Here is a 26638-nt window from a genome sequence, read left to right as displayed (position 1 = left end):
CACTAAAAGTAACTTTGTTCTCAGCTCACCACTTTCAAATTTCTCTTCCCTTAAGCAACTACTGCTCCCACTTTCTCATGTATCTTTCCAGATATTTTATACAGATGCACAAACTCTGTTTGCTCTAAGTGAACACATTCCCAACCTCAGTTAATCTACATTTAAGAATCAGTAATACTGATCGAGACATGACACGCATGTGGAAAGAAAGTGGATCAGAGTTGATTGTAAAGCATCCACCTGTTTCTGATGCAGTAGAAAAGCAGTCGAGGAAACAGTAGTTATTCTTGTTCTTTGTATAGAACTTTCATGTTATTTTTTTTACCTTGAAGTGATTGTGTAATTTAGATATTATTGTTATCGCCATTTTACAGATGAGGAAACAGACTCAGAGAGGTTAAAGCCAGAGAGCACAAAATCAGTAGGTGATAGTGCTAGGACTTAGACTCAAGACTCTTGATTCCAATTCTCTGAACTTTCTTCAGTAGCTCCATAGGTAATAGCCTTAGCTGTTTTGAAGAAGAAAGAAAAATATCAACTTCCCTAAATCGAATGAGGAAATTGAAACGAGGCAGAAAGCAATAGGGATAGTCTTGCTGAGACTATTTGCTATTGCCATCTCTGGGTGTAACATACATCTCTCTCATATGGCTTAATTTTTCCAACAAGACCTTCTCCTTAAAAGGCTTATACCTGGGGTGGGTTTTCACTAATGTTCAGTTTTCCAACTTTTCTGGGAATGCAATGGAGCAGGAGTTACCAAAGTATGTATAGATTGAGGAAAATAAAGTGATCCTAAGTTTTGGTTCTAGTAGAATGAAGTCAAGAAGGCAATGGCACCCCACTCCAGTACTCTTGCCTGGAAAATCCCATGGAAGGAGGAACCTGGTAGGCTGCAGTCCATGGGGTCGCTGAGAGTCAGACGCGACTGAGGGACTTCACTTTCACTTTTCACTTTCATGCATTGGAGAAGGAAATGGCAACCCACTCCAGTGTTCTTGCCTGGAGAACCCCAGGAGCCTGGTGGGCTGTGGTCTGTGGGGTTGCACAGAGTCGGAAACGACTGAAGCGACTTAGCAGCAGCAACAGAATGAAGTCAATGTCAGGACAGTCTCTTAGAGGAAAACTTAAAAGAAAATGCTGTTCTGAAATTTCTTCTCATGACTGAACTGAGTGCCCAGGACACAGGTTTTGGTGGAGAAACCCTTAGAATGAACATTTTTAAGTTAAATTGGGCTTTTCAGTTTTTAGTTTCCTTATCTAAAGTCTGAAAGAGGTAGATAAAACATAAATTGTCCTTGTGAGCAGGGCAGGCTCTAATTTCTCTCTAAGGATCCAGCTAAAGGACCATCAATTTAGCTTTTTCTTTGAGGAACAACAGTTAAGAATGACAAGGTCAGGCCTTGCCCCTCCCCCACAACTATTAACTGCTTTTTTTTGTCTGTTAAAAGGTTAGGAGGTGAGTAGATTTTCCTAAGAGGGGCATGTGCCAACTAAGTAGTTGCTTAGGGCAGACTATCCCTGTTGCTTAGAGCAAAGCTGGGGGACAAAAAAATTTTGGAGGGGAAAGAATTACAAAATGAAATGGTCATGTTGGGGAAAATAATCAGAACTTTGTTGTACTTTCTTACACTTATTTTGGGGTTTAGAATTGTTTATATTTTGAATTATATTTGGGAGGTTGTAGATCCTAATCTTTTTAGTCTTGGAGCCTCTAAAGGTCTGAATCAGGCTCTTGACACATGCTCCAGGGAACTCTGAAATTTTAAATCCACAACTGGGAGGCTGCTAATCATACAGGTACTATGGGATTAAAATATAAACAACCTTCATGACGTATCTGGATCAGAAATGGAGAGTAAATCTATCTCACCACCCATAATTCATTTTCTAGTCAAAGAAGCTCAATTGAGTGTTAACACAGCAGGCCATTGGATAATAACGAAAAAAAAAGAACCAACATGTACCCTGAGAAAAAAGCAGGGAGAGCATATTGACAAAAGGGAAGAGAGAAAAAAAAAAAAAACATGAAGGTGAGGCTGGATCAATGCTTACCTACCTAAATTTGATTCAACTGGTAATAGTGAAGCCCTGAAGAGTCTTGAGAAAGAGACATGATACAAATGCTGCTTGAGAAAGACTGGACTAGTAAGTAAACATAAGATGGATTGGAAGAGAAAATATAACATGTTGAAAGACAACTAGAAATCTGGTGGAGGAGGAATCCACAAGATTTTGTGATTAGGTGTAGGGGATGAAGGAGCAGGAGAGTCAGTGATAACAAAAAGGACAGCATGGGCTGGGTTTTTTTTTTTGGTGAGTTTGGCAGTCCTGTTTATTGAAAACCAATGACACAGGTAACAGTCCAAAAGAGGGGAGTAGGGGGAGAGTACAGTTTAAATCTGCTTTATTTCATAAGGGAAAGAAGGGAACTCAAGAGTATTTTCCTTTTCCTTTTATCTTGACCTCATTTCCAAAGCTTGTACTTCCTAATAGTTCATTTCAGGATAGTCTGAGAATTACCACATGGCAAAAGGAAACGTCATAGACGTGAGCGGTTAATTGAATGTAAAGAGTTACAGATCAAATGAATCAAAAGACAGGAGAGGAAAATGGGAGGTTCACATAGACAGGATAACAACGTATTGAAAATCCAAAGTTAGAGCACAGACTCACTCCGGAGGAGGAAAAAAACCCAGCATGCAGTGTTTCTCATTTTTTGTTTGGTGGATGACCTTTGAGAGAGGTGTGTCTTTTGTTTCTGGGTCATTTTCAAGCCAGCAGTGCCCCTCAGTTCAAACCTGGATGATCTGAAAGTCACAGCAAGAGAAGAATCAGTATCTTGCACATAGTAGGCATTCAGTAAACATATTTGGAATGAAGAAACGAAGGGTTTTCAGGACTTAGTGTGTGTGCATGAAGCAGAAAAACAAATCAGAATCATTCAGCTGCAAAGAAGAAATGGCCTTATAGTACATACACCGCAACTCACTGGAAACCCCACTACTGACTAAAAAGATGAAAAATGCAGCAATGACTCTCTGGTTTTCTTTGGCTTATAATTCCTGAGAGCTGTTTCCTTTTATCTTGGTTTCTTTTCAAGACCAGAATGACCCTCTGAAATTCAGATCTGGATAAAAATGGTTTCTTTTCAAGACCAGAATGACCCTCTGAAATTCAGATCTGGATAAAAAAGAGATTAATGAGTTATGGCAAAGGCAAAAAACTTGAGGTCTCTCAGCTCTTATGATCTTGTCCATGACCAGCTATGAAAGCCAAGACCCCATGGGGTAGTCTTATTTTTATTCCACTTTTCTTCAAAAAATTCCAATCATGATGTCTGTGTTTAACAGAGCCAGGGATACTTCTCAACAAAGAAATATCCAAACCTTTACCACTGTCATCTCCCAATTGCATGTTGCTATTTTCTACTCACCAGAGTGCCTCTCAGGTCTGTTTAATCTAGATGTGCAGTGATAACCTTCCAGAAAAGAGCTGTGAAAAGGAAGACCAGCCTCTAGATCCCCGTCTTGGGCACCTTCTCCAGGGCCTGGCTACATCGCTGGTCTCTTTATCTTCAGTCTCTGCCTGTCCCTGATTATTCACATGCTTGTGTTTCCCAATCCTAGAAAATACCCTTCCATTTGGCTCTCCTCCACCAGACTATGTAAAGACAAGTTTTTACTTTGTATTCCAGCTTTTTGACCTTCCTTCCAGCAGCCTCTCAACCACAGTAATCTGGCTTCCACTCCCACTGTGCTAAAGACAGCTGCTTCTGGAAAAGGTTACTGAAATCATATGAAAGATAATATAGGAGGTCTTCGTTGAATTCCTCATCCTATCTGAATTCTCTGTAGTGTTGGACTCTATAGAGTACTTCTTTCCCGGCCTCTGAAATACTGCTCCTCCTCCTTATACCTTCCTGAACAGTTTTTTTTTTCCTCTTTTCATTCACTCCTAAAATTTTGCCTATTGCTGAAATGTTGGTACTCCTAGAGGGTCTACCCTTGAGTCTCTTCTCGTGCCAACACACTCCCTGAGTGATATAAAACTGATCCCTTAACTTCAGGTACTGCCTGAAAATTCCCAAATCTTCATGTCCAGGCTGCCTCCACTCCTGGAGCTCTTAAAAACAGATGCACAGCAGCTTAATTAGAAAACAAATGATCTAGGGACTTACCTGGCAGTCCAGTGGTTTGATCCCTGGTCGGGGAACTAAGACCCTGAATGCCAAGTGCTGCGGCAAAAAAAAAAAAAAAAATCCAGTACAGGAAAATCTTTATCCATTTCATCTCCACTAATCCTGACATTTCTTTGCTGAAAAATCTAATAGGAGGTGAGTCTCCATGCAGACACTACATGCCAATACCCCTTTCAGAAGATAATAAGATGGTCCTGAAGTCAGCTAGAAGAAAGCAGAGCTAGAAGTACCACATTTGAGTTTGGGGGAGGGAGTTTGAGTTTTTACTCATTTGATACCCAGACTGCAGCTGGTCCCCAAGTCCCAGCCCTCCCTATGTATGGGGAATGTAGAAGACTGGGAAAATGCTCAGGGGAGAGGGGCGACCTTCTAGGATCCCACACACAACAGTTCCAGAACTGATCTTATCCGTCTGGTTATACTCCGTTCTAGTTGAGAGTATCACCTTTCGTAGCCCAAAGGGAAACCTATGTTATTGGAGACTCCTCCTCTTCAGCAGGGCCCCTTTCAGCTCTAGGACAGAGCTGTCTCTGCAGAAGGGCTCCTATCTATGCTGGACTCATCTCCCACCATCTCCATACCTCTGCTCTCTACCCCCAACTAACCCATATGTGACACCCAGAGGAACCTGGTTGCACAGACTTCACCTCCTTTTATTAAAATCTCCATGCTTTTTTACCCTTCTGAGATCCTTTGCAACCTAACTGGACCTGCTTCGTTTTCATCTCTGGTGACTCCTTCCCTCATCCAAGCAACAATGGGCTCTTTGTCATTTTTAAACATACCATACTAAGTACTGAGTGCCAAATATGCCAGTCACTAATCCATAAACTCTGGAATACACTGAACATAAAAAGAAGGTTCCTGCTGTCACGCGACTCACGTTTTAATAGGAAGAGCCAGCAAATAAACAAGATAATTTCAGATAGTAATAAGGTGCTATGAAGACAATGATACAGGTGTGTGTGTGTGTGTGCGCGTGCGTGCGTGTGTGTGTGCGCGTGCGTGCGTGCGTGTGTGTCAGGGGGAGAGATGCGGTTAGCTATTTTAAATACAGTGCTCAGGGATAAGCTTGACAAGGTGACTTTTTGTTGGATGATGAGAAGGAGCCAGACAAGCAAAGATCCCATGTAGAGTATTTGGGGTTGTTTGACCAGCATGTGAGAAACGCTTTGAGGTAATAATTAGTTTGGCAGTTTGGCATGTCCAAGGTTCCAAAACAAAGCAGGTTGGAACTTATTACATACCTAAGAAAGGGGACAATGCCCTAGATGAGGTGGGACCAGATCACATGGGGCCTTATAGGCCATGGAAAGAAGTTTGTAAATTATTTTAAGAGCAACAGGAATCTATTGAAGGATCTTGAGTGAAGGACTGAGGAGCTCTGATTTACCTTTTTAAAAGATTCTGGCTCTTCCTGGAGAAGGGGTTTTTGATGGAGCAGAAGTGTAAGCCTTCAGACCAGTTCCATGCCTTCAGGCTTATGCTCAGGCCATTCCTAAATCTGGAATGACAAGTTTTTACTGGGTTCCAGGGTCCCAGTTCCTAGGGCCCAGGGAGCTGAGGAAGTGCCCCTTACTCTCAGCTCTTTCAGCCCAGGTCAAGCCTCGTTTAGCCATCAAAAAGAGATGGACAGGTGTCTGCTAATATCTTTACCTCATCAACTCCTCAGTGATTCTAAAAGACCGCTCTATAGGCGCTGGAGACTCTGAGGAGTATCCGACGAGGCCCTCCCCTGCCCTTGATGCTGTGGGATCACTTTTTTCAGTTCCCTCCTCCGTTTCCTAACTCAGAGAGCAAGTCTCGATCAAACTGTGATTGGAGTCCTGGGGCAGGGAGGCCCATGGGTTGGCGGGGCAGAAGACGTTTCTTCCTAAGATGAACGGGGCCACCTCGCAATTGGTAGCCCTGCCTGAACCAGAGCCACCAAGAAAGGGATGCGCCGCTGGCGCCAAAGCTGGATACAGACTACAACTCCCGGCAGACCCTGCGCGCGAACTGCCGATCCCTCCGCTACCAATTTGCCCCGCCGGCTGTGTCCACCGCTGCCCCCCAAGGGCCAAGTTCAGGTGTTTTAGGCCCCGAAGTCGGTCTTCTTATGACATATCCGGAGAGGGCCGGCTGGGAGCCCTGGAGGAGAAACGGACTTTTTAGAGGAGAAACGCGGATGCAGACCATAGAAGAGACGTCGTCCTGCAGCTCCCGATTTTCGCGCGCTTTTCGCGCGGGTGGTTGTGGGTAGCGCGCCCAGGAGGGAGAAAGGAGCCGGGGGGCTGTGACCGCGCCGCCCGCCGGGCCTGAGGGGATGGACGAGGACGATCCCCACGCCGAGGGGGCGGCAGTGGTCGCCGCGGCCGGGGAAGCGCTGCAGGCCCTGTGCCAGGAGCTGAACCTGGACGAGGGGAGCGCGGCCGAAGCCCTGGACGACTTCACTGCCATCCGGGGCAACTACAGCCTAGAGGTGAGCGGCGGCAGGTGGGGCGGCGGGACCGAGCTCGCCAGACCCCACCCCCGCCCCGCCCCTACCCCACCCTGTGGGGCGGTGGGAGTTTCCCCACCGGGAAGGGTCTCTGCCCTGGCGGGCGCCGAGGAGTGCGAAGCTGGAAGGGAGGGTATAGATCCCATTTCTCCATTTATTTTGAGGCGGGAAACAAGTCCGGAAAAGGAGTGGCTTTTCCAAGGTCACACTCCACTCAGAGGTCGTCCCCTGGTCTTCAGACCAGCGCCACAGACGTCTTGAGACTGCCCTTAAGTCCATTTGAGAAGCAAATACCATAACGATAAAAGCCGGAATGACTTGTGTGCCAAGACACCGCTGCCCAGCGCTTTAGATGTGTCGTCTTACTTGGTTCTCTCCACAACCCTTTGACTATGTTCTGTGATCCCCATTACACAGATGAGGAAGCTGAATCCCAGAGAGGTTAAGCCCAAGGTCGCCCGGTTAATGGTGGAGCCAGACTCAGTCTAAGCCATAATCTCTCTACCCTGCCGGCCCGAAATGTGGGTTACTTTTTTGCCGTATTGCCGCGACACAGCTATTTCATCAGAGCCAATTGTGCACACAAGGCTTATCTCTGGGCCCCAGATTCCTCCTCTCTCAGACGGGGATAATTAGATGGTCTTGACGCTAAACACAGTGTCTGTCTCTGAACAGAATAAAATGTAAGCTATCATTAGATTTTCCCCACCATTCTTGCGTTAACTTCTCACAACAGCTCTGTGACACGACAGGGCAGGGAGTATTAATCCTGCTGTCCAGGTATCAAGACCAGGAGGGTTGTGTTGCCCAGGTTCGTTCTGCTAATCATCGCAGAAACCCAAACAAGCATAAGCCCAATATAGAGGTAGAATTATGATGGAATATATTTGCAGTGGCCTCATGATCAAAAGTTTTTGTGATCTAAGAGGAGTGTTCTTCTGACTCATCACCCAGTAGAATAGTTAATCGCTGAGTTCAGAGGCATGGAGTTGGAAATTTGGAGTTGACTGTGTATGTGTGTGTCAGTATATGAGGGAGAAGAAGAGAGACTCTTGTTTGTCTCCAGGGTAGGACTGGATAGACTGGATTAAGGACAGTCATCTGCATCTCGGGTGACACGACTGGAAAGCTGAGGAAAGGAGGAGAAAGTAAGGGAGATTATAACTTACAGCCTCTCGATTGAAAACACACTTTTTAGAAGCCAGAGAAAGCGTTTCTGACATCCCAAGTCTTCATTTAGTCTCTCATTGAATGCGCATTGCTGAGTGTAGACTGTATTGAAGGCATTAAACTAGGCGCCTCTTTCAGATTCTTGAATATGCCTAGCTTGCTCCTAACTTTCTCCATGCCAGTCCCTCTGCCTGGAAACTTCACTCCCCACTCCAGGGAAAGTTTAAGAGCCGAATCTCCAGTTAGGCAGAGTTGATCAGGATATCTTAATGTTTGACTTAATTCACAATTGTGTTGAATTAAGATTTTGTGTTTATTCTATCTAAAGTGTTTTATTTTCCTCTTCTTTGTTGCTTTGTTTTTGGTGAAAGGCATTTTCATGTATCTACTGCTTCCTAAGAACCCCTCTGCCCAATCCCTATCCCCTCTAGTCTACCTGACAAGCTCCTGATTACCCACCCCACTTCACCCGTACATTTTGGTGATTTATCACCACTTACTACTTTTGTCTCCCTCTGTGAACCCTTCTGTGACCCCCCAGTCAAAATCAGTTGCTCACTACACTATATTCTCCCATAACACTTTATTTTCAATTCTTAAAACGTGTATCTCACCAGTTATAGGTAACAGTATCTGTTTCTCTTAGTTCTACACTTGGAGTTTTATAAGGTCAGAGTGTTTTTGTATTTTGAAGGCCTAGTATCAAGAAACTAATTTAAATACTATAGGTGCTTTTTATTTTTAGAAAAAAAGTCAAAGTAGTAATTTTGGTTCTTAAAGTTTCTCTATATTAATCGTGTTTTCGTCTAGTAGCCTGTATCCAAAAGCTCTATAATACTTGGGTGTTATACCCACACAATTCGTTAATCAAGGCTTCTAAAAGTATTCAACCTTAAGCTTACCTGCCTCAAGCAATTAAGACTTTTCACTACTTTAGGGCAGGAACACTGGGTCTTAGATTTATTAGTAGCTACCAATTTCTGCTCACTCCTTTTGGATTATTGCAGGAAATCTTTATTAGTCATTTTTATTCTGCTAGAGTCTGGTCTTAAAGAGGATCTGCACTACAGTATTGTGTTATGGTATGAGATTTGTGGCTAGTTCTTAATTTCATGTAAAGCTCAGCAATGAAGTCATAAAGTGAATCTAGCTTCAATAGCTCAAGTCTAGTGTTGAATTCTCAAATGTCACCTTTTTTGTAGCATTGCAAATTGAAATATCTGCTAAGATAGAGAGCCATACTTAGACTGTTTTAAAGATTAGGGTAAATAATTCCCCCAATTTCTACCTCACAAAACTGACAATCTCCTTTATGTTGAACACGATAGGTATTAGTTTTTATATGTGTGATTCTTTTGCCATGATTCTACTCTGTTCTTTCCTTTTCTCTGCCTAAGTGATTAAAAAAGAAACAAAATGATAGAAAGGAACTTCCACATCATCAAAGCCATGACTGGTGTTATAATACTGAAAAAGCTAATGCTGAGAAATTGAGAACTTTTTCAGTAATATTAGATTTGGGGTATAGATGAGAGATCTATATTTAGATTAATATCAATTTACCATGTTACACAGGACTGAGAGTAAGGAATTTTATACCCATTTTTGCTACCAACTAAGCTTTCTGACCTTGGGCAAATAGCCTCACTTCTCTCGCCTGTTAATACAGTATGAAAATTAGACCAGATAATCCTAAGATCTCTTTTGAGTCTAGAATTCAAGTGTTCTAACGAAATATATCCATTTTGCTGTTTTATCTTTTGCCTGCCAGGGAGAGGTTATACACTGGTTGGCGTGTTCGTTGTATGTTGCTTGCCGCAAAAGCATCATTCCCACAGTTGGGAAGGGTATCATGGAAGGAAATTGCGTTTCACTTACCAGAATACTACGTTCAGCTAAATTAAGGTAAAGCACTTTGATTTTTCAAACATTACTTTATAAGTCCTGAATTTAACTTTAGAATTTAATTTCTCTTCATTTTAAATCATTTAGTTTCATCCCATTCTAAGGTTTTTTTTTTTTACAGTTCTCACATTTTTTTCCTAGTTCTCACATTCTTTCTCTGACTTTCTTCCTCAAATTCTAACTTCAACCAAAGGCCCTGTTCTAAATCTTTTTTTTTAATTGAGTTACAATTTATAAGTCATATAATTTACTTACTTGTACAATTCAGTGATTTGGGGTATTTTTTACAGAGTTGTGTAACTATCACCACAGGCATTACAGGCATAGAGGTTTTGTTTTTGGGTGTTTTTTTTATTTTGGCTGCACCATGCAGCAGGTGGGAACCTGTGCCCCCTGCATTGGAAGCATAAAGTCTTAACTTCTGTACTGCCAGGAATATTACTAAGTCTTTTTATCTATGATTTTTTCCATTAATATTTTAAGTTTGAGAATAATTTGAAGCTTTCAGAAAAGTTGCAAAAATAAGAAAATTACAAAGACCATCCATACACCCTTGACCTAGACTCACCTTTTAGTGACATTTTACTCCATTTGCTTTATCATTTAATCTTTTTCCCTTAAATAATATATTTTCCTCAACTACTTCAATTTAAGTAGCATCCATTATAGCCCTATACCCCTAAATATTTCAGTATGTATTTCCTTAAATATCTATAGTACAGTTATCCACGTCAACAAAATTAATCCTGATACAATAATTTTCTATAATCTAACATCTCTATTCTAGTTTTATTACTTGACGCAGTAACGTTTTTTCTCTTTTTCGGCTATTCTGGGTCCTTGTTGCCGCTCGTCGGCTTCTGTAGTTGCAGCACAAGGACTCCTCACTGGGACCACAGGTGCCAGTGCCTGTGGCCTCAGTAGCTGCAGTGTGCGGGCTTGGCGGCTTTATGGCACGTGGGATCTCAGCTCCCCAACCAGGGGTCAGACCCATCCCCTACGTTTGGAAGGTGGATTCTTCACCACTGGACCACCAGGGAAGTCACTAATTTTAAGTGACTATGTAGATCTTTATAGCCTTGGGAAAATATGCATCAAATATTGCTAAATCATACTGCAAAATACTGTAGAAGTATAGATTCATACATATACCTGTAAAACTAGAAGATTTTTATTGATTTACCTGTGTGCCAGATATTATGTGCTAATAGTTTACATATCTTTATTCATTTAATCCTCACAGTAATCCTATCAAATAAATCTCATTTTAAAAATGAGGAAGCCAAGTCACCAAGAGGTTAAATTATATCCAGTGGTTATATACCTAAGTGGCAGAGCCTCTGAAGTCCATGCTGTATTACTTATGTATCAGTAAACAAATATACATTAGTGTGTCTTCTCTTAAATTGTATCTTTAATTCAACTTCAGTTTACAAAAAAAAATTAGCCTAAGCAATTTCCAACTTAAAAAGAAAGTTTCATGTGGGAATTCCCTGTCTGTCCAGTGGTTAGGACTATGCACTCTCACTACAAAAGGCCTGGGTTTAATCCCTGGTCAGGGAACTAAGATCCTGTAAGACATGAGGTGCTGCCCCCCCCAAAAAAAAGTTTTATGTAAAAATTTGTTCTGCTATTAATAGTGTTAAATATTAGTATCTGTTTTATAATTTGAATTTTAAATTCTTAATAAAGCAGCTGTCTGAGCCTCATTAAGTAGTGAGAAGTAATTTTTCCTTATTTTTTACAAGTTTTTTAGTAACTTGTGATTTAAATCAAGATTATTTTCATTCACTCATAATTTTCATATTTATTAGAACCTGAATGAAAAATTACTTTTCGTAATTTTAATTGAAACATTGATATTAATTTTTTACAAAGTAATTTTCTTTTTTGCCTTTTGAGTACCCTTAAAAATAGATGGTGTGCCACTATTGGGACATATGTTCCATATTACCATCTTTTCTCTGTACTTGGTTTTTGCTGGCAGGGTGAGTCATAGCTCCCAGTAAGCCATGCAATCAGCAGGGTAAGCAACCAGTACATTTACAACCATTCTGTCTCACAGCCATTCTGTTTTTCACTTTCAGTAGAGTATTTGTTAAATTATGTGAGATAGCCAACACTTTTTTTTTTTTTTAATAAAATAGGCTTTTTGTTAGATGATTTTACCCAACTGTAGGCTAATGTAAGCATCTGAGCATGTTTGAGGTAGGCTAGGCCAAGTTGTGATGTTCAGTAGGTTTAGGTATATTAAATGCATTTTCAACTTATATTTTCAACTTACAGTAGGGTTACAGGTTATATCCTGTAACCCCATTTGTAAATCGAGGAAGATCTGTATACACATAAATAACATAAAGAGAGATGGATGACAAAGCAAATATGCAAAATGCAAAATTGGTGAATACTGTTGAATAAAGAAGTTCTTGTATACAATTCTTGCAACTTTTCTGTAAGTTTGATGCTATTTCAAAATAAAAAAGTTTAAAAGAGAAAAGGGAATGCTTAGATACATTTATGGCACATCCATATAGTGGAATAAAATCCAGCTCTTAACATTATGGAAGGACGTTCATGTGAACTGAGAGGAAATGATCTCCAAAATTATAGGAAAAAAGAGAAGTATAGAATATCTATTGTAGGTAGTATTGTTTCATTTGAGTGGGGAAAAAGTATTTAATTAGGTGTGTATTCATAAATACCCTAAAAAGTTCTGCAAGGATAAATAAGAAACTAGTAACAATATAATTGTGATTTTCTCTGGCTCAGTAGTAAAGAATCTGCTTGCAGTGTAGGAGAGCCAGGTTCAGTCCCTGGATGGGGAAGATATAATTAGTCACTAAGGCAAAGTTGGTTGCTTTAGTGGAAAAAAACTGGGAGGGAGGTGATGGACAAGGAGAGATACTTTCCATCATGTATCCTTCAGTACCTTTGAAATTTTGTAATTATGTACATTACTTATTAAAAAAAGAAAAAAAACTGTCATAGGATAGTATGATATCCATCTTTGTATAAATATTTTTGCCTATATCTTTGACTCTCTCCTTAGATTCTCATAAAAAGCAATTTTTGGATGAAAGAATTGAGTGTTTTTAAGACTTTATATTCATGTTGCCAAGTTGCCTTTTGGAAGGTAATTACTAATACTTCTAGCATATTTCACTGTATCCTTTTTGGAGTAGCATTTTTTTTTAACAGTCCTGTTGAGATATAATCCACATATCCATTTAAAATATATAGCTCAACAGTTTTTAATATATTCACATACTGACTACAATTTTAGAACATTTTCATCACCCCAAAAAAGATACCCTCATACTCATTAGCATTCACGTGTTATACCCCCACTAAATCCCCTTCCTCTGGCAACCACTAATCCACTTTCTGTCTTTTTGCCTATCTTGGACATTTCCTATAAATAGAATCATACAGTATATGATATTTCTTTGTGATTGGCTTCTTTAACTTAGCATAATGTTTTTAAGGTTCATCCATGTTGTAGCAGTATCAGCATTTTATTCCTTTCTATGACTGAATAATTTTCCATTGCGTGGATATAAACATTTTATTAATTTTTTGGTTGATGGACATTTGAGTTGTTTCCACTTTGGACTCTTATGAATAATGTTGCTATGAATGTGTACAGCTTTTTATGTAGACGTATTTCTCATTTCTCTTAGATGTATGTATAAGGATTGCTGTGTCCTGTGGTAACTCTGGTTAACCTTTTGAGGAGCTATCAAGCTGTTTTTCAAAGTGACTGTACACTAGTCATTCTATGAAGATTCCAATTTATCCACATCTTGTCAACACTTATTATCCACCTTTTTTTTTTTAAGATTTACTTATCTGTTTATTTATTTATGGTTCTGCTGGGTCTTCGTTGCTGCACAAGCTTTCTCTAGTTGAGGTGAGCAGGGGCTACTCTCGAACTGTGGTATGCGGGCTTCTCATTGCAGTGGCTTTTGTTGGGGAGCACGGGCTCATTAGTTGTGGCTCCCATGCTGTAGACCATAGGCTCAGTAATTGTGGTGCATGGGCTTAGTTGCCCTGCAGTATGTGGTATATTTCCAGATTAGGGATCAAACCTGTGTCCCCTGCATTGGCAGCAGATTCTTAACCACTGGACTACCAAGGAAATTCTTATCGGTTTTTTTTTTTTAATAGTCAAGTGCCCATGAAGTGCTGTCTCATCATGGTTTTGATTTGTATTTCCCTAATGTCTAATGATGTTGAGCATCTTTCATATGCTTTTTTGGAGTACTGTATTCTTTGTAATAGATTTTCAATGAAACAAAAACTTTTGAAAGCTGTGAAGTTTACTTTGTATTTTAATTTAGTTTAAAAAAATCACATTCATAGTTTAAGTGATATCAGTCCTGGCAATGGCAACCCACTCTAGTACTCTTGCCTGGCAAATCCCATGGACGGAAGAGCCTGGCTGCAGTCCATGGGGTTTCTAGGAGTCGGACACGACTGAGCGATTTCACTTTCACTTTTCACTTTCATGCGTTGGAGAAGGAAATGGCAACCCACTCCAGTGTTCTTGTCTGGAGAATCCCAGGGACGGGGGAGCCTGGTGGGCTGCTGTCTATGGGGTCTCACAGAGTCTGACATGACTGAAGTGACTTAGCAGTAGCAGTAGCATTAAGGCTCTTTTGTTTGTTTTCAAACACTCTGATAAACTTTGTTCCAGGTTCAGTTTAGTTCGTTTCAGTCACTCAGTTGTGTCCGACTCTGTGACCCCATGAATTGCAGCACGCCAGCCCTCCCTGTCCATCACCAACTCCTGGAGTCCACCCAAACTCATGTCAGTCGAATCAGTGATGCCATCCAACCATCTCATCCTCTGTCATCCCCTACTCCTCCTGCTCCTAATCCCTCCCAGCATCAGAGTCTTTTCCAATGAGTCAACGCTTCTCATGAGGTGGCCAGAGTATTGGAGTTTCAGCTTTAGCATCAGTCCTTCCAAAGAACACCCAGGATTGATCTCCTTTAGAATGGACTGGTTGGATCTCCTTGCAGTCCAAGGGACTCTCAAGAATCTTCTCCAACACCACAGTTCAAAAGCATCAATTCTTCAGCACTCAGCTTTCTTCACAGTCCAACTTTCACATCCATACATGACCACTGGAAAAACCATAGCCTTGACTAGACGGACCTTTGTTGGCAAAGTAATGTCTCTGCTTTTCAATATGCTATCTAGGTTGGTCATAACTTTTCTTCCAAGAAGTAAGCGTCTTTTAATTTCATGGCTGGAGTCACCATCTGCAGTAATTTTGGAGCCCAAAAAAATAAAGTCTGACACTGTTTCCCCATCTGTTTCCCATGAAGTGATGGGACCAGATGCCATGATCTTCGTTTTCTGAATGTTGAGCTTTAAGCCAACTTTTTCACTCTCCTCTTTCACTTTCATCAAGAGGCTTTTTAGTTCCTCTTCACTTTCTGCCATAAGGGTGGTATCATCTGCATATATGAGGTTATTGATATTTCTCCTGGCAATCTTGATTCCAGCTTGTGCTTCCGCCAGCCCAGCGTTTCTCTGGGCTCTGCATATAAGTTAAATAAGCAGGGTGACAATATACAGCCTTGATGTACTCCTTTTCCTATTTGGAATCAGTCTGTTCCATGTCCAGTTCTGTTGCTTCCTGACCTGCATATAGGTTTCTCAAGAGGCAGGTCAGGTGGTCTGGTATTCCCATCTCTTTCAGAATTTTCCACAGTTTATTGTGATCCACACAGTCCAAGGCTTTGGCATAGTCAATAAAGCAGAAATAGATGTTTGGGATAGCAATATGTACATTGGATTTATATGAGAACATATTAGTTACGGCTCTTATTTATTAAAAAGAAAAAAAAAAAAAAAAACAGATACCAGCTACCAACTTTGGCTCTCTTAAGGAGAAAAAAAATGTATTGAAAGAATATTGGATAGCTGACAAAGTCTTTAGGATAACTTAAGAAATTAGGCTTAGAAAATGACCAGGAGAAAGAGAGGCTGGCTACACAACCAAAAAGCGTATCACAGAACCCATCTAATAGGTACACAGCTTGCATGGCCAGCAGTGCTGTCCCTGGATTTTGGCAATGTTTTTGTCCCTAGGAGCTGCTATTGAGCTCCATAAGAATTTACCACTTCCTCATTTCTGTGCTGTCACCTCCAGATTCAAAAACCAAACAGATATATATGATTAAGGACCTCAGGTTTTATGCCTTCACCCTAAGTTCCAATGCAGCTTACCGTTCTAGTAGAAAATCCTCAGACAAAGGAAAGAATAGAATTTCACATGCTGAGCATCCCTGTCTCCAACAAAGTCCTCTATAAGAGACTATAATTTTGTCAGCCAAAAAAATTTTAGTAATCTAGCTTTTTTTCTTTTTTTGCTGCTCTTGATAAGAATCTTTTAAAAAGACTCAAATTCTTAGATTTCAGTCAGCATGTCTGGAGTTTGAACTTCTACAGACAACTAACTGATGATTTCTTCCACCACCTTTAAAAAAAAATTACATTCATTATTCTGTAATATCACTAGACACTTAAATGAACTTTAACACTACAAAATTTCAGTCCAAGACCATACTAACATGGGAACATAAAAAAATGCACTTATAATTGTATAAACCAGAAATGTAGAGCCATAGTCCATTAGGTGATTTTTCTGGGTATGTTCTACCTTCTTAGGTATATATTGATGTTTGATAGTAGAACCACGTGTTGTAACACAAACACTTGCATTTTATTCCTGCCCTGTAACAGTCTGGTGCTTTGTGATCAACTTCCAGAATCTAATATTGAGACAGGCTGTCTTTCCTCAGACTAGTTTTTAGTTTTGTGAACTCATCAGTCTGTTGACTAACATTTACTTTGTAATTTATATGCAGAGTATTGTCTAGGTACTACAGGGACTAAAAGAAGTAGATAGATACTGGAGAGGGCAATGGCACCCCACTCCAGTACTCTTACCTGGAAAATCCCAAGGACTGAGGAGTCTGGTAGGCTGCAGTCCATGGGGTCGCTAGAGTCAGACATGACTGAGCAACTTCACTTTCACTTTTCACTTTCATGCATTGGAGAAGGAACTGGCAACCCACTCCAGTGTTCTTGCCTGGAGAATCCCAGGGACGGGGGAGCCTGGTGGGGTGCCGTCTATGGGTCGCACAGAGTCGGACACGACTGAAGTGACTTAGCAGCAGCAGCAGATGGTAATACCTGCATAGTCAAAGATATTTTATGTATTGACTGTTAAGTTCTCACAGTGATTCTGGGAACCAAAGTAATTTCATAGCACTTGAAATGGGGTTTTTTTGTCTCTCTTTTTTAAAAAATAAATTCAGGGATTTTAATGTAGATTCTTAGGTATAAGTAGAGTGTCTCCTTTTCTTACCATTATGTGGATTCATTTTAAATTTGCTTTTTTCTGTTTGTTTAGTTTAATACAGTTTTTTAGTAAAATGAAGAAATGGATGGACATGTCAAACCTGCCACAAGAATTTCGTGAACGTATAGAAAGGCTAGAAAGAAATTTTGAGGTGTCTACTGTAATTTTCAAAAAATTTGAGCCAATTTTTTTAGATATATTTCAAAATCCATATGAAGAGCCACCAAAGTTACCACGAAGCAGGAAGCAGAGGTGAGACACTTTATCCTCATATAATTGACATAGAAATTATGATACAAACTTATTAAGGGCATTTGCATTTTAAAAGTCAACTTTTTAACCCCATTTAATAAACCATGGTTGTCTGTCCTTTGTGAATGGGATTTTATATGTAATTTGACTGCTACTTGGTGTATTTGCTGTTTCAATTTTTAAGTGACAAACGTAAAATGATATTTAGTAAGTTAGATAAAAAGTACGTTCCCCCCGCCCCTTTTTTAGGAGGATTCCTTGCAGTGTTAAAGAGCTCTTTAATTTCTGCTGGACACTGTTTGTTTATACTAAGGGTAAGGTGACACTTTCACTTGCTTTGTATTTCTGTTGTGGGAACTCGGTGCTATTTGACATGGAAGGTTCCTGGGTTTTATGTCTCTTTTTTCTTGTAAAGGTAATTTTCGTATGATTGGAGATGATTTAGTAAACTCTTATCATTTACTTCTGTGCTGCTTGGATCTGATTTTTGCCAATGCCATTATGTGCCCAAATAGACAAGAGTTGCTAAATCCATCATTTAAAGGTGAGACCTTATTTATTTTTGAAAACTGATAATCAGTTTTTAGAAAAAGAGTATTAAAAGTTGATCATATTCTTTTTTCCATCCATTGGTTCTTACACCCTGTCAAAGTAGGTTTACCATCTAATTTCCAAACTGCTGACTTTCGGGCTTCTGAAGAACCTCCCTGCATCATTCCTGTACTGTGTGAACTGCATGACGGACTTCTGGTAGAAGCCAAAGGAATAAAGGAGCATTACTTTAAGCCATATATTTCAAAACTCTTTGATAGGAAGGTACTGTACTTACATTTAAATGATTCAGCTCCTGTGGGTCAGCAGTAGCAGCCTCCAGGAGAAAACCAGTATTTTAAGCAAGTTCTTAACATTATAGTACTCGGGCTCAAGTTCCCAGGTTTCAGCCTCTGCTGTGATGCAGTCCTGGCCAGTGATTTTCTGTGATGTGCAGAACTGAGCTGTGGAAGAATGTGACCAGCCGTATGTCCTGTTAACTAAATGCACAGCCAGAGGCATCTGTAGGAGGTTCTGATAGAGAATTAATGAAGGACAGACATCAGAGTAAGCCTAAGGAAAAGCAGGAGGTCAGAGTAAGCTGGTTTATTGCCACAATTTGAATACTGTTTACACAATTTGTTATTTACTAAAAGTAGGATGATATTTAACAGCTGTAGCTTTAATTCCATACAAGTAGAGCAAGAGTCCCTGAAAGGATTAGGTCATCACTAACTGGGTTCTTCTCTTACGTATACTTTTGTATCTAGTCTTATCTTTCAATAAACAAATATTTATGTGCATATACACAATTTTTATATTTCTGTGTGTGTGTATATACTCAAAATATCTCTTTCTAAAACTTTAATCTCCAGCAAAGTAAACTTTAAAGGAACTGAAGGATTTTGTCTGTTGTGCTCTGTAGAAACGGTGCACTCCTGGGTATGGTGACCATACATCTTGGTTTGCCTGGGTTATCTGGGTTTTGGCTGTTGGTGTGGCATAATTACTAGAATGTCTCCTTTTTTCACTTCAGAAGTATCCTGGTTTGAACAGTGGTTCTCTTGCCCATGGGCCACAGACCGTTTATTTGGCCTGTTTAGGATGTTTTACATTTTTATTTTGTTCAATTTTTAGCTGACACATGAAAACCTTTTATGTGAAAATTTTTTAAAAATCAGAATTGGCAGTGTTGGTAACTACATAGGTAACGATTGTCAAGCTCAATAATGGCTACCTCTTAGGACAAGGAAGTGTGCTTTCTGCCCTCTTCATTTATATATGTTAAACTCTGACCCCTGAAAGCATTTGAGTTTACAATCCCTGATGTTTGATAATCTAAGAATAGTGTGGATACACAGACAATGTGAATAACAGTGTAATTTTCCTTTCTCACCAGTTGTTGTTGTTAGTCACTCAGTCGTGTCTGACTCTTTGTGACCCCATGTAGCCTGCCAGGCTCCTCTGTCCATGGGGATTCTCCAGGCAAGAATACTGGAGGGGGTTGCCATTTCCTTCTTCTCACCACTAACAGTAGCTATATTGTTTTCATATCTTTTGCTTGTCTGACACATACCATCATTCAATAACTGTTAGTTTCCATTCTTTATAAACAATCTTTAAAATTGGACAGCTTTCATCAGAATCGTTTGGGGAATTTGTTAAAACTGCTGCCGTAGTTCAGGCTTTGAGATCTGTCAAGTCTGCCTTTTTAACAAGTTCCCCTATATGATTGTTATGTCACTAAAATTTGGAAACCACTGCTATGGGTAGACTAACTTCAAAGTATTTTGAAATCCTGACGTTAAATGTTTTTTAATATTCGCATACTAAATAGGAGGTATTGGTCTGGAAAAAAATGTTTAATAATTCTGTTTTGTGTTTGTGTGTGTTAATTTAGATAAATGTAATGTTCTTGTGTGTATGTTAATATGCTTACTTACATAATGTCACAATGACTTTTTCTTCCCAGATTTTAAAGGGCGAATGCCTTCTGGACCTTTGCAGTTTTACTGATAATAGGTAATTATCTAGTACTAAAAGTATCAGGCATATCATATTACTGTCAGTAATGATTTGTTACAGTTGGTTAAGGGATATGTTGTATCAAGTTAACAGCTCCAAATTCAAATTCAGGTTTCTTCTGCATTGGTGGAATTCAGTGCGTGTTATTGCTAAGCCTTGTAGTCTTAAATTTATTTTCAGAAACCATTGGCACTTAAAATATCTGCTCTCCTGAGAAACTCATAAACAGACCCAATGACTTCTGTATTTGAGTTTACATTCTTTCACTAATCAAATATTGGCACATTCAGAATGTACTTATATTTCAAGGCCACACACAATTGTTTCCTCAATGATCAGACCTTAATTAGGTTCAACTAGTTTTCAGATTAAGTACAGATTCTTTTCAGTCACCTTGCAAAGTAATTTATTGCCTTTTATGTGAATGTGAAGAATGTTCATGATCAGATAGAAACCTCAGATATTGTTAGATGGGCAGAGTTAATAAAAACTAAAAAGTCATGAGCTTTTCCATGCTATGGAGTCAAAATCTATAAGATAAATCCATTGTGTAACTTAGTTGTATCATAGGAGCTTAAAAGAATTCTCTTTTCAGCAAAGCAGTGAACAAGGAGTACGAAGAATATGTTTTAACTGTTGGTGACTTTGATGAGAGGATCTTTTTGGGAGCAGATGCAGAAGAGGAAATTGGAACCCCTCGGAAGTTCACTGGTGACGGCCCATTAGGGAAACTGACAGCACAGGCTAATGTGGAGTGTAACCTTCAACATCATTTTGAAAAAGTAATATAACCTAGCCTGGCCTCAGTCTTGAATGGTCTTTTTCTGTGTGTGTGTGTGTGTCTCTACTAACAGCAGAAAAGTGAAGAAAGTGAAAGATGCTCAGCTGTGTCTGACTCTTTGCAAACCCATGGACTATACAGTCCACGGAATTCTCTAGGCCAGAATACTGGAGTGGGTAGCCTTTCCCTTCTCCAGGGGATATTCCCAACCCAGAGGTCGCACCCAGGTCTCCTGCATTGCAGGTAGATTCTTTACAGCTGAGCTACAAGGGAAGCCCAACAGCAGAAGCATCTTTCAAGTTAAATCTTGAATTTCTTCTACTAATTCATATTTCCCATGAAAACTTTAAAGAATAATTTTCAAAACTATAGCATATAGTATTTAGGTCATTTCTTGCTATTTTTCATATTTGGGTATTTTCCCAGAATGCCTGGATTTTCAGTAGACTGTGTCTTTGGATGTGAAGACATACTTTTTTCCTGTTTTTCCTTTGTACCACTTTAGCTGCTGCTTTCTTGCTTTAAAATTTGCTTTCCTACCATATGCTTTTCTCAAACATCAGCCATATTATTCTGGGTTTGATTGTTTATAGCCAAGGCTTAATTCTCTGTTTATGTGTTAGGTGGGTTAGAGTATAAGGTCTGCTAGAAAACTCATAGAAACCTAAGTTTCAGTCCCAGCACTTCCATTACCTTTGTCAGCTGTTTCCTTGCATGCAAAATGAAAATGTGCATGTTATATTTCAAATGAATGTTATGAAGATAATGAGATTGTAGAGAGAAAGCACTGTGGAAAAGTGTTATTCACAGGTAGGATGTTATTAGCATAATATTGCTAAAAATGTGGTAGGTAACCAGAAGAGGGAGAAAAAGTAACCTACTAAACATGAATAGAGAGGATGGTATCTGTACTAAATTAAACATGTAATTTAGTAATTTTTAATGTCACATATTTTTCTTTTCTGTCAGAAAACATCATTTGCACCTTCTACCCCACTGACAGGACGGCGATATTTAAGAGAAAAAGAAGCAGTCATTACTCCTGTTGCTTCAGCTACCCAAAGTGTGAGCCGGCTACAGAGTATTGTAGCTGGCTTGAAAAATGCACCAAGTGAACAACTTATAAATATTTTTGAGTGAGTATGATACTATTTTTTTCCAAGTTTTCCTCTAATTTTAAATTAGATTCTGTAGTTCATTCTGTTTTCAGTACTTCTGAATTCTGGAGATAATGGATATACATCTGACAAGTTTTACTGTACCATTTCAATCACAAAGTGTATTGACCTAAAATCAGGTAGAAGTACTATGAAAAATTATATATAAATTTTACTTCATATTATTATAGACTTTGAAGATTAAACGCATCTTAATGGTTATGTAGCTCTAACATTCCACTCTGGTAACACCCCTAATTTATGCATTACTGTTTTTGTTTTCTTTTTTAAATGGATTCAATCTAAATGTCCATCAAATGGAAGACTGGTTACATATTGATTGTACAGCCATGAAATGGAATTTTATGCAGTTGTTGGAAAAAAAGAGACACATTTTATAGTAAAGATGATAAAATGAGGCCAGACCAGAGAAACTTATTTCCTAATACCTAATGAAATAACAGAATAATAAAAATCAGCAAACTATCAGCAGCAACCAAATGAAAAGAAGGATATTATTTCATGCTATAATTTTCCAAAGCGATGGTCAAGAAAGGAAATGGATGCTCCTAGTATGCCCCACCCCCAAGAAGCATTAGTGAAGGAAAAGGGTTTGTTAACAGGGTCTTGAAAATGCTCATTGAGTGAGTAGGCAGATGGGCAAAAAGTCCTATTAATAGAAACTCCCCAAGTGAAAGTTCCTCTATACCACCAAGATAGCAGCAGAAATATGAAAAATCCTTAGGGCCTTCCATTTTCTGAGGTTCCTACCTGATTTGTGGTGAGATCCTCATAAAACTGGAAGGTATCCCTGACCTAGGTATAGTGAACCCTGGAATGGGGATATTTAACTAAATCTCAGAAGAGAAAGCAAAGCCCTGGTCTTCAACAAAAGCTGAACCTAGCACCATCTGTGTTGTACTCCCAGTCCCCAAACCTCAGTCTATAGAGAAGTGGACAGAACATTCATCCCCAGCTTCAACCACAGCTCAGAAGATAAACAGATGGCAGGGAAGGTAGGAAGACTCATAGCATCTGACCTACCCTCATAGTATTTGAATAAATAGATCTGGACCGAGCTGTGCATTTAGCATGAACGAGTTAAAAAGAAATGGCAAAGCAACTATGCAAACTTTTTAAAATCAGTACACTTATTTATTTGGCTGTGTTGGGACTTAGTTGCAGCATGTAGGATCTTGAGGCATTGCAGTACATGGACTCTCTAGTTGTGTGTGGGCTTATTAGTTGCTCCATGGCATATGGGATCTTAGTTCTCTGATTAGGGATCAAATACTGCAAGACAGATTCTAAATACTGGATCACCAGGGAAGCCTCTGTGCAAACATTTTAAAGCACAAGAGAAGGAAGGAAGAAAATGTGGAATGCAAAAGACAACCTGGAAATAAATAAATGGAAAGACATTTCGTGTCTATGGATTATAAGATTTAATATTGTTAAAATGTCCACATTGCCCAAAGCAATCTACAGAATCAGTACAATCCCTATCAAAACCCAATGACATTTCTTATAAAAATAGAAAAAAAAAACTAACATTCATAAGGAATTTTGAAGGACTTCTAATAGCCAAAATAATCTTGAGAAAAAAGCTGGAGAGCTCACACATCTTAATTTCAAAAACACATTATAAAGCTATAATAATGAAATCAGTATGATATTGTTATAAAGACAGACATGTAGACTAGACATGGAATAGACTAGCATCCCAAAATGCAGCTTCATGTATATCATCAACTGATCTTTGACAAGGGTGCCAAGACCACACTATAGGGAAAACTGGATATCCACATGCAGAAGAATGAAAAAAGACTCATTTACATATACATAAGTTACTTTAGATACCTATTATAGGTGGAATCATGTAGCATTTGTGTTTGGCTGGATTCAGTTAGTAGAACATCTTCAAGGTTCATCCATTTTGTAGTATATAATAGGATTTTAAGGCTGTATATATATATAGAAATATATATACAGCATTTCTCTATATATTTCTATATATAGAAATAATGGAATATTATCTATTATATATTATTTGCATAAATAATGGATATTTTGTATATATATATATGTGTATGTATATATACACACACACACAGTTTATCTATTCATTCATCAGTGGACCTGTAGGTTGTTTCCACATCTTGGCTGTTGTGAGTAATGCTGCAGTACACTTGGGTCTCTTTGAGATATCTCCATGGAAAAAAATGAAGATGGGATTTTGTCTTATGCTTTATACAGAAGTTGACTAAAAATGGATTAAAAACCTAAACATGAGACCTGAAACTATACAGCTAGAAGAAAAAATTGGTGAAAAGCTTTGCAACATTGAAATAGGCAGTTATTTCTTGGATATGACATCAAAAGTATAGGTAACAAGCAAAAATAGACAAATGGGACTACATCATACTTAAATATTTCTGTATAGCATTGGAAATAATAGGATGAACGGCAGCATACTGGAATGCTTGCTTGCTTCTGCATGCTGAATCATGTCTGACTCTTTGTGACACCAAGGACTATAGCCTGCTAGGCTCCTATGTCCATGGGATCATCCCGGCAAGAATAATGGAGTGGGTTGCCATTTGTTTTTCCAGGGAATCTTCCCAACTCAGGGATCCAACCCGTGTCTTCTGTGGCTCCTGCATTGACAGGCATATTCTTTACCACTGAGCCACCTGGGGAGCCTTACTCAATTAAAAAATAAAAGTGTTAGTTTCTTAGTCATGTCTGACTCTTTGCAGTCCTTTGGGCTGTAGCCCCCCCAGGCTCCTCTGTGAAAATCTCCAGGCAAGAATACCGGAGTGGGTTGCCATTTCCTTCTCTAGGGAGTCTGACCCAGGGATCAAACCCAGGTGTCCCACTTTAAGGGCAGATTCTTTACCATCTGAGCCACCAGGGAAGCCCTATACTAGAATAGGAGAAAATAATTGCAAGCTGTATATCAGAAAAGTTAGTAGCCAGCATATATAAAGAACTCCTACAACTCAAAAAAAAAAAAAGGCAAAAAACACTTCATTTTAAAAGAGGGCAAAAGACTTGACATTTCTCCAAAGAAGACATACAAATGGCCAAAAAGTATATGAAGAAAATTCTCAATGTTATTAATCATGAGATAAATGCAGATGAAAACCACAGTGAGATATCACCTCATAGCCATTAGAAAGACCACTATCAAAAAAAACAGAAAATAACAAGTGTTGATGAGTATTAGAACTGGTGTTCTGTTGCTGGGATTGTAAGTGGTGTAGCTGGTATGGAAAATAATATGGAGATTTCACAAATAATTAAAAATAGAATTTTTATTACCTAGCAATCCCACTTTTGGGTATATTTTCAAAAGAGTTGAAAACAGGATCTCAAAGAGATATTTGCACACCCAAGTTCATTGCAGCATTACCTACAAGAGTTCTAGAGATCTACTGTAATGTGTACATAGCTAACAAAACGTACAGTTAAAAATTAAGAGGGTGAGTTTATTATTTGTTTTACCACATAATGAAATAAAAAAGACAGCCTAGTTTGAAGAAAATATAACTCAAGAAGCACAGCTTTGTATTAGAAGAACGCAATAAGAACAAAGTGTTTTTGCCACGTATGCTACCTGCCTTTCTACACATGATGCTGGTCCATTTGAATATGGGATTGAGAATTCTGAACCCTATGCTTGTTATTTGGCTTTGGGCAAGTCACAGTCTTTCTCATAAACTTGGATTTGTCATTTCTGAATTAATACCTGTATTCTGTGGTTGAATGATAGGAAGGTAACAGAGTTAATATAATAATATAAAAGTAACAGAGTTAATTGCTTCTCGCCAGATATCTTCCTTTTTGATGCTACATTTTTTTTTTAACTTGTTTTGATTTTGGTAAAAATTACATGCAATTCATTTTTACACCACAATATATACCTAAACACTGCCCATTATCTAGTTTTTTAAATCAGGTTTATTGAAGTATAGCTCAATTGGTAAAGAATCCACCTGCAATGCAGGGGACCCCCGGTTTGATCCCTGGGTTGGGAAGATCCCCTGGAGAAGGGAAAGGCTACCCACTCCAGTATTCTGGCCTGGAGAATTCTATGGACTATAGTCCCTGGGGTCTCAAAGAGCAGACATGACCGAGCGATTTTCACTTCACTTTACTTGAAGTATAATTTATGTATGAGAGTCATCTTTTTTACTGTACAGTTGTATGAGATTTGACAAATGCATACAGTTGTATCATCACCATGATGATTAAGACATAGAAGAGTCCCTCCAAATTTATGCCCCTTTATATTCAGTCCCTACACCATCCCCAGCCTCTGGAAACTGTCCTTATAGTTTTGCCTTTCTAGAATTTCATATAAATAGAAGCATAATATAGAAGACATAGACTCCACTAATGTTGAAATTCTAAAACAGTATGCCAAATGGTTATATTTAAAGGCTGTAGACTAGTTTGAAATATCCTATGTTTATATATCCAGGTTTACAACTTAAAATAGGACTTTGGTCACTAAAATCCTGACTAATTCTTGAAAGAAGACATGTTAGTAGTCTGGGGTTTTTTTCCTGGTTATTAGATTCCTTTTGTGTTTTATAGGTCTTGTATGCGTAATCCTATGGAAAATATTATGAAAATAGTGAAAGGAATAGGAGAGACTTTCTGCCAACACTATACTCAATCAACAGATGAACAGCCAGGATCTCACATAGGTAAGGAGACAAAACTGAAATTGATACAGCATTGAAAGTAGAC

The 26638-nt window shown here is 39.0% G+C and overlaps 1 protein-coding gene and 1 long non-coding RNA gene across 7 annotated transcripts in view; one reads left to right on the top strand and one right to left on the bottom strand.

The window, feature by feature from the left end:
• The first annotated feature begins 1508 nt into the window (after window positions 1-1508).
• The window catches only part of RBL1 (RB transcriptional corepressor like 1), a 65343-nt gene continuing 40213 nt past the window's right edge, over window positions 1509-26638 (top strand). For 2 of the 6 annotated variants that reach the window (XM_019972382.2, XM_019972381.2), the window contains exons 1-10: window positions 6370-6662; window positions 9622-9755; window positions 17186-17386; window positions 17636-17700; window positions 17802-17930; window positions 18042-18202; window positions 19890-19939; window positions 20538-20724; window positions 21693-21859; window positions 26483-26595. In XM_019972382.2, coding sequence (XP_019827941.1) covers window positions 6507-6662; window positions 9622-9755; window positions 17186-17386; window positions 17636-17700; window positions 17802-17930; window positions 18042-18202; window positions 19890-19939; window positions 20538-20724; window positions 21693-21859; window positions 26483-26595 — 1363 coding nt within the window. In that variant the 5' untranslated portion in view covers window positions 6370-6506. Of the gene's footprint in view, window positions 2149-6369; window positions 6663-9621; window positions 9756-12804; window positions 12889-13435; window positions 13666-17185; window positions 17387-17635; window positions 17701-17801; window positions 17931-18041; window positions 18203-19889; window positions 19940-20537; window positions 20725-21692; window positions 21860-26482; window positions 26596-26638 lie in introns of those variants that run through there. The other 4 variants (XM_070801631.1, XM_070801632.1, XM_070801633.1 and 1 more) reach the window with 4 other exon arrangements.
• On the bottom strand, window positions 2142-6172 carry LOC139186580 (uncharacterized). The gene is made up of 3 exons (XR_011570210.1): window positions 5595-6172; window positions 4181-4237; window positions 2142-2810 (listed from the first exon to the last, which is right to left on the bottom strand). It is a non-coding gene; the product is annotated as an uncharacterized lncRNA (long non-coding RNA).

The sequence above is a fragment of the Bos indicus genome, chromosome 13 (assembly GCF_029378745.1).
Source record: "Bos indicus isolate NIAB-ARS_2022 breed Sahiwal x Tharparkar chromosome 13, NIAB-ARS_B.indTharparkar_mat_pri_1.0, whole genome shotgun sequence".
In the NCBI taxonomy this organism is placed as follows: Eukaryota; Metazoa; Chordata; class Mammalia; order Artiodactyla; family Bovidae; genus Bos; species Bos indicus.
Note: the sequence above shows the minus strand (reverse complement) of the source record. Positions and strands in the feature narration are given on the sequence as shown.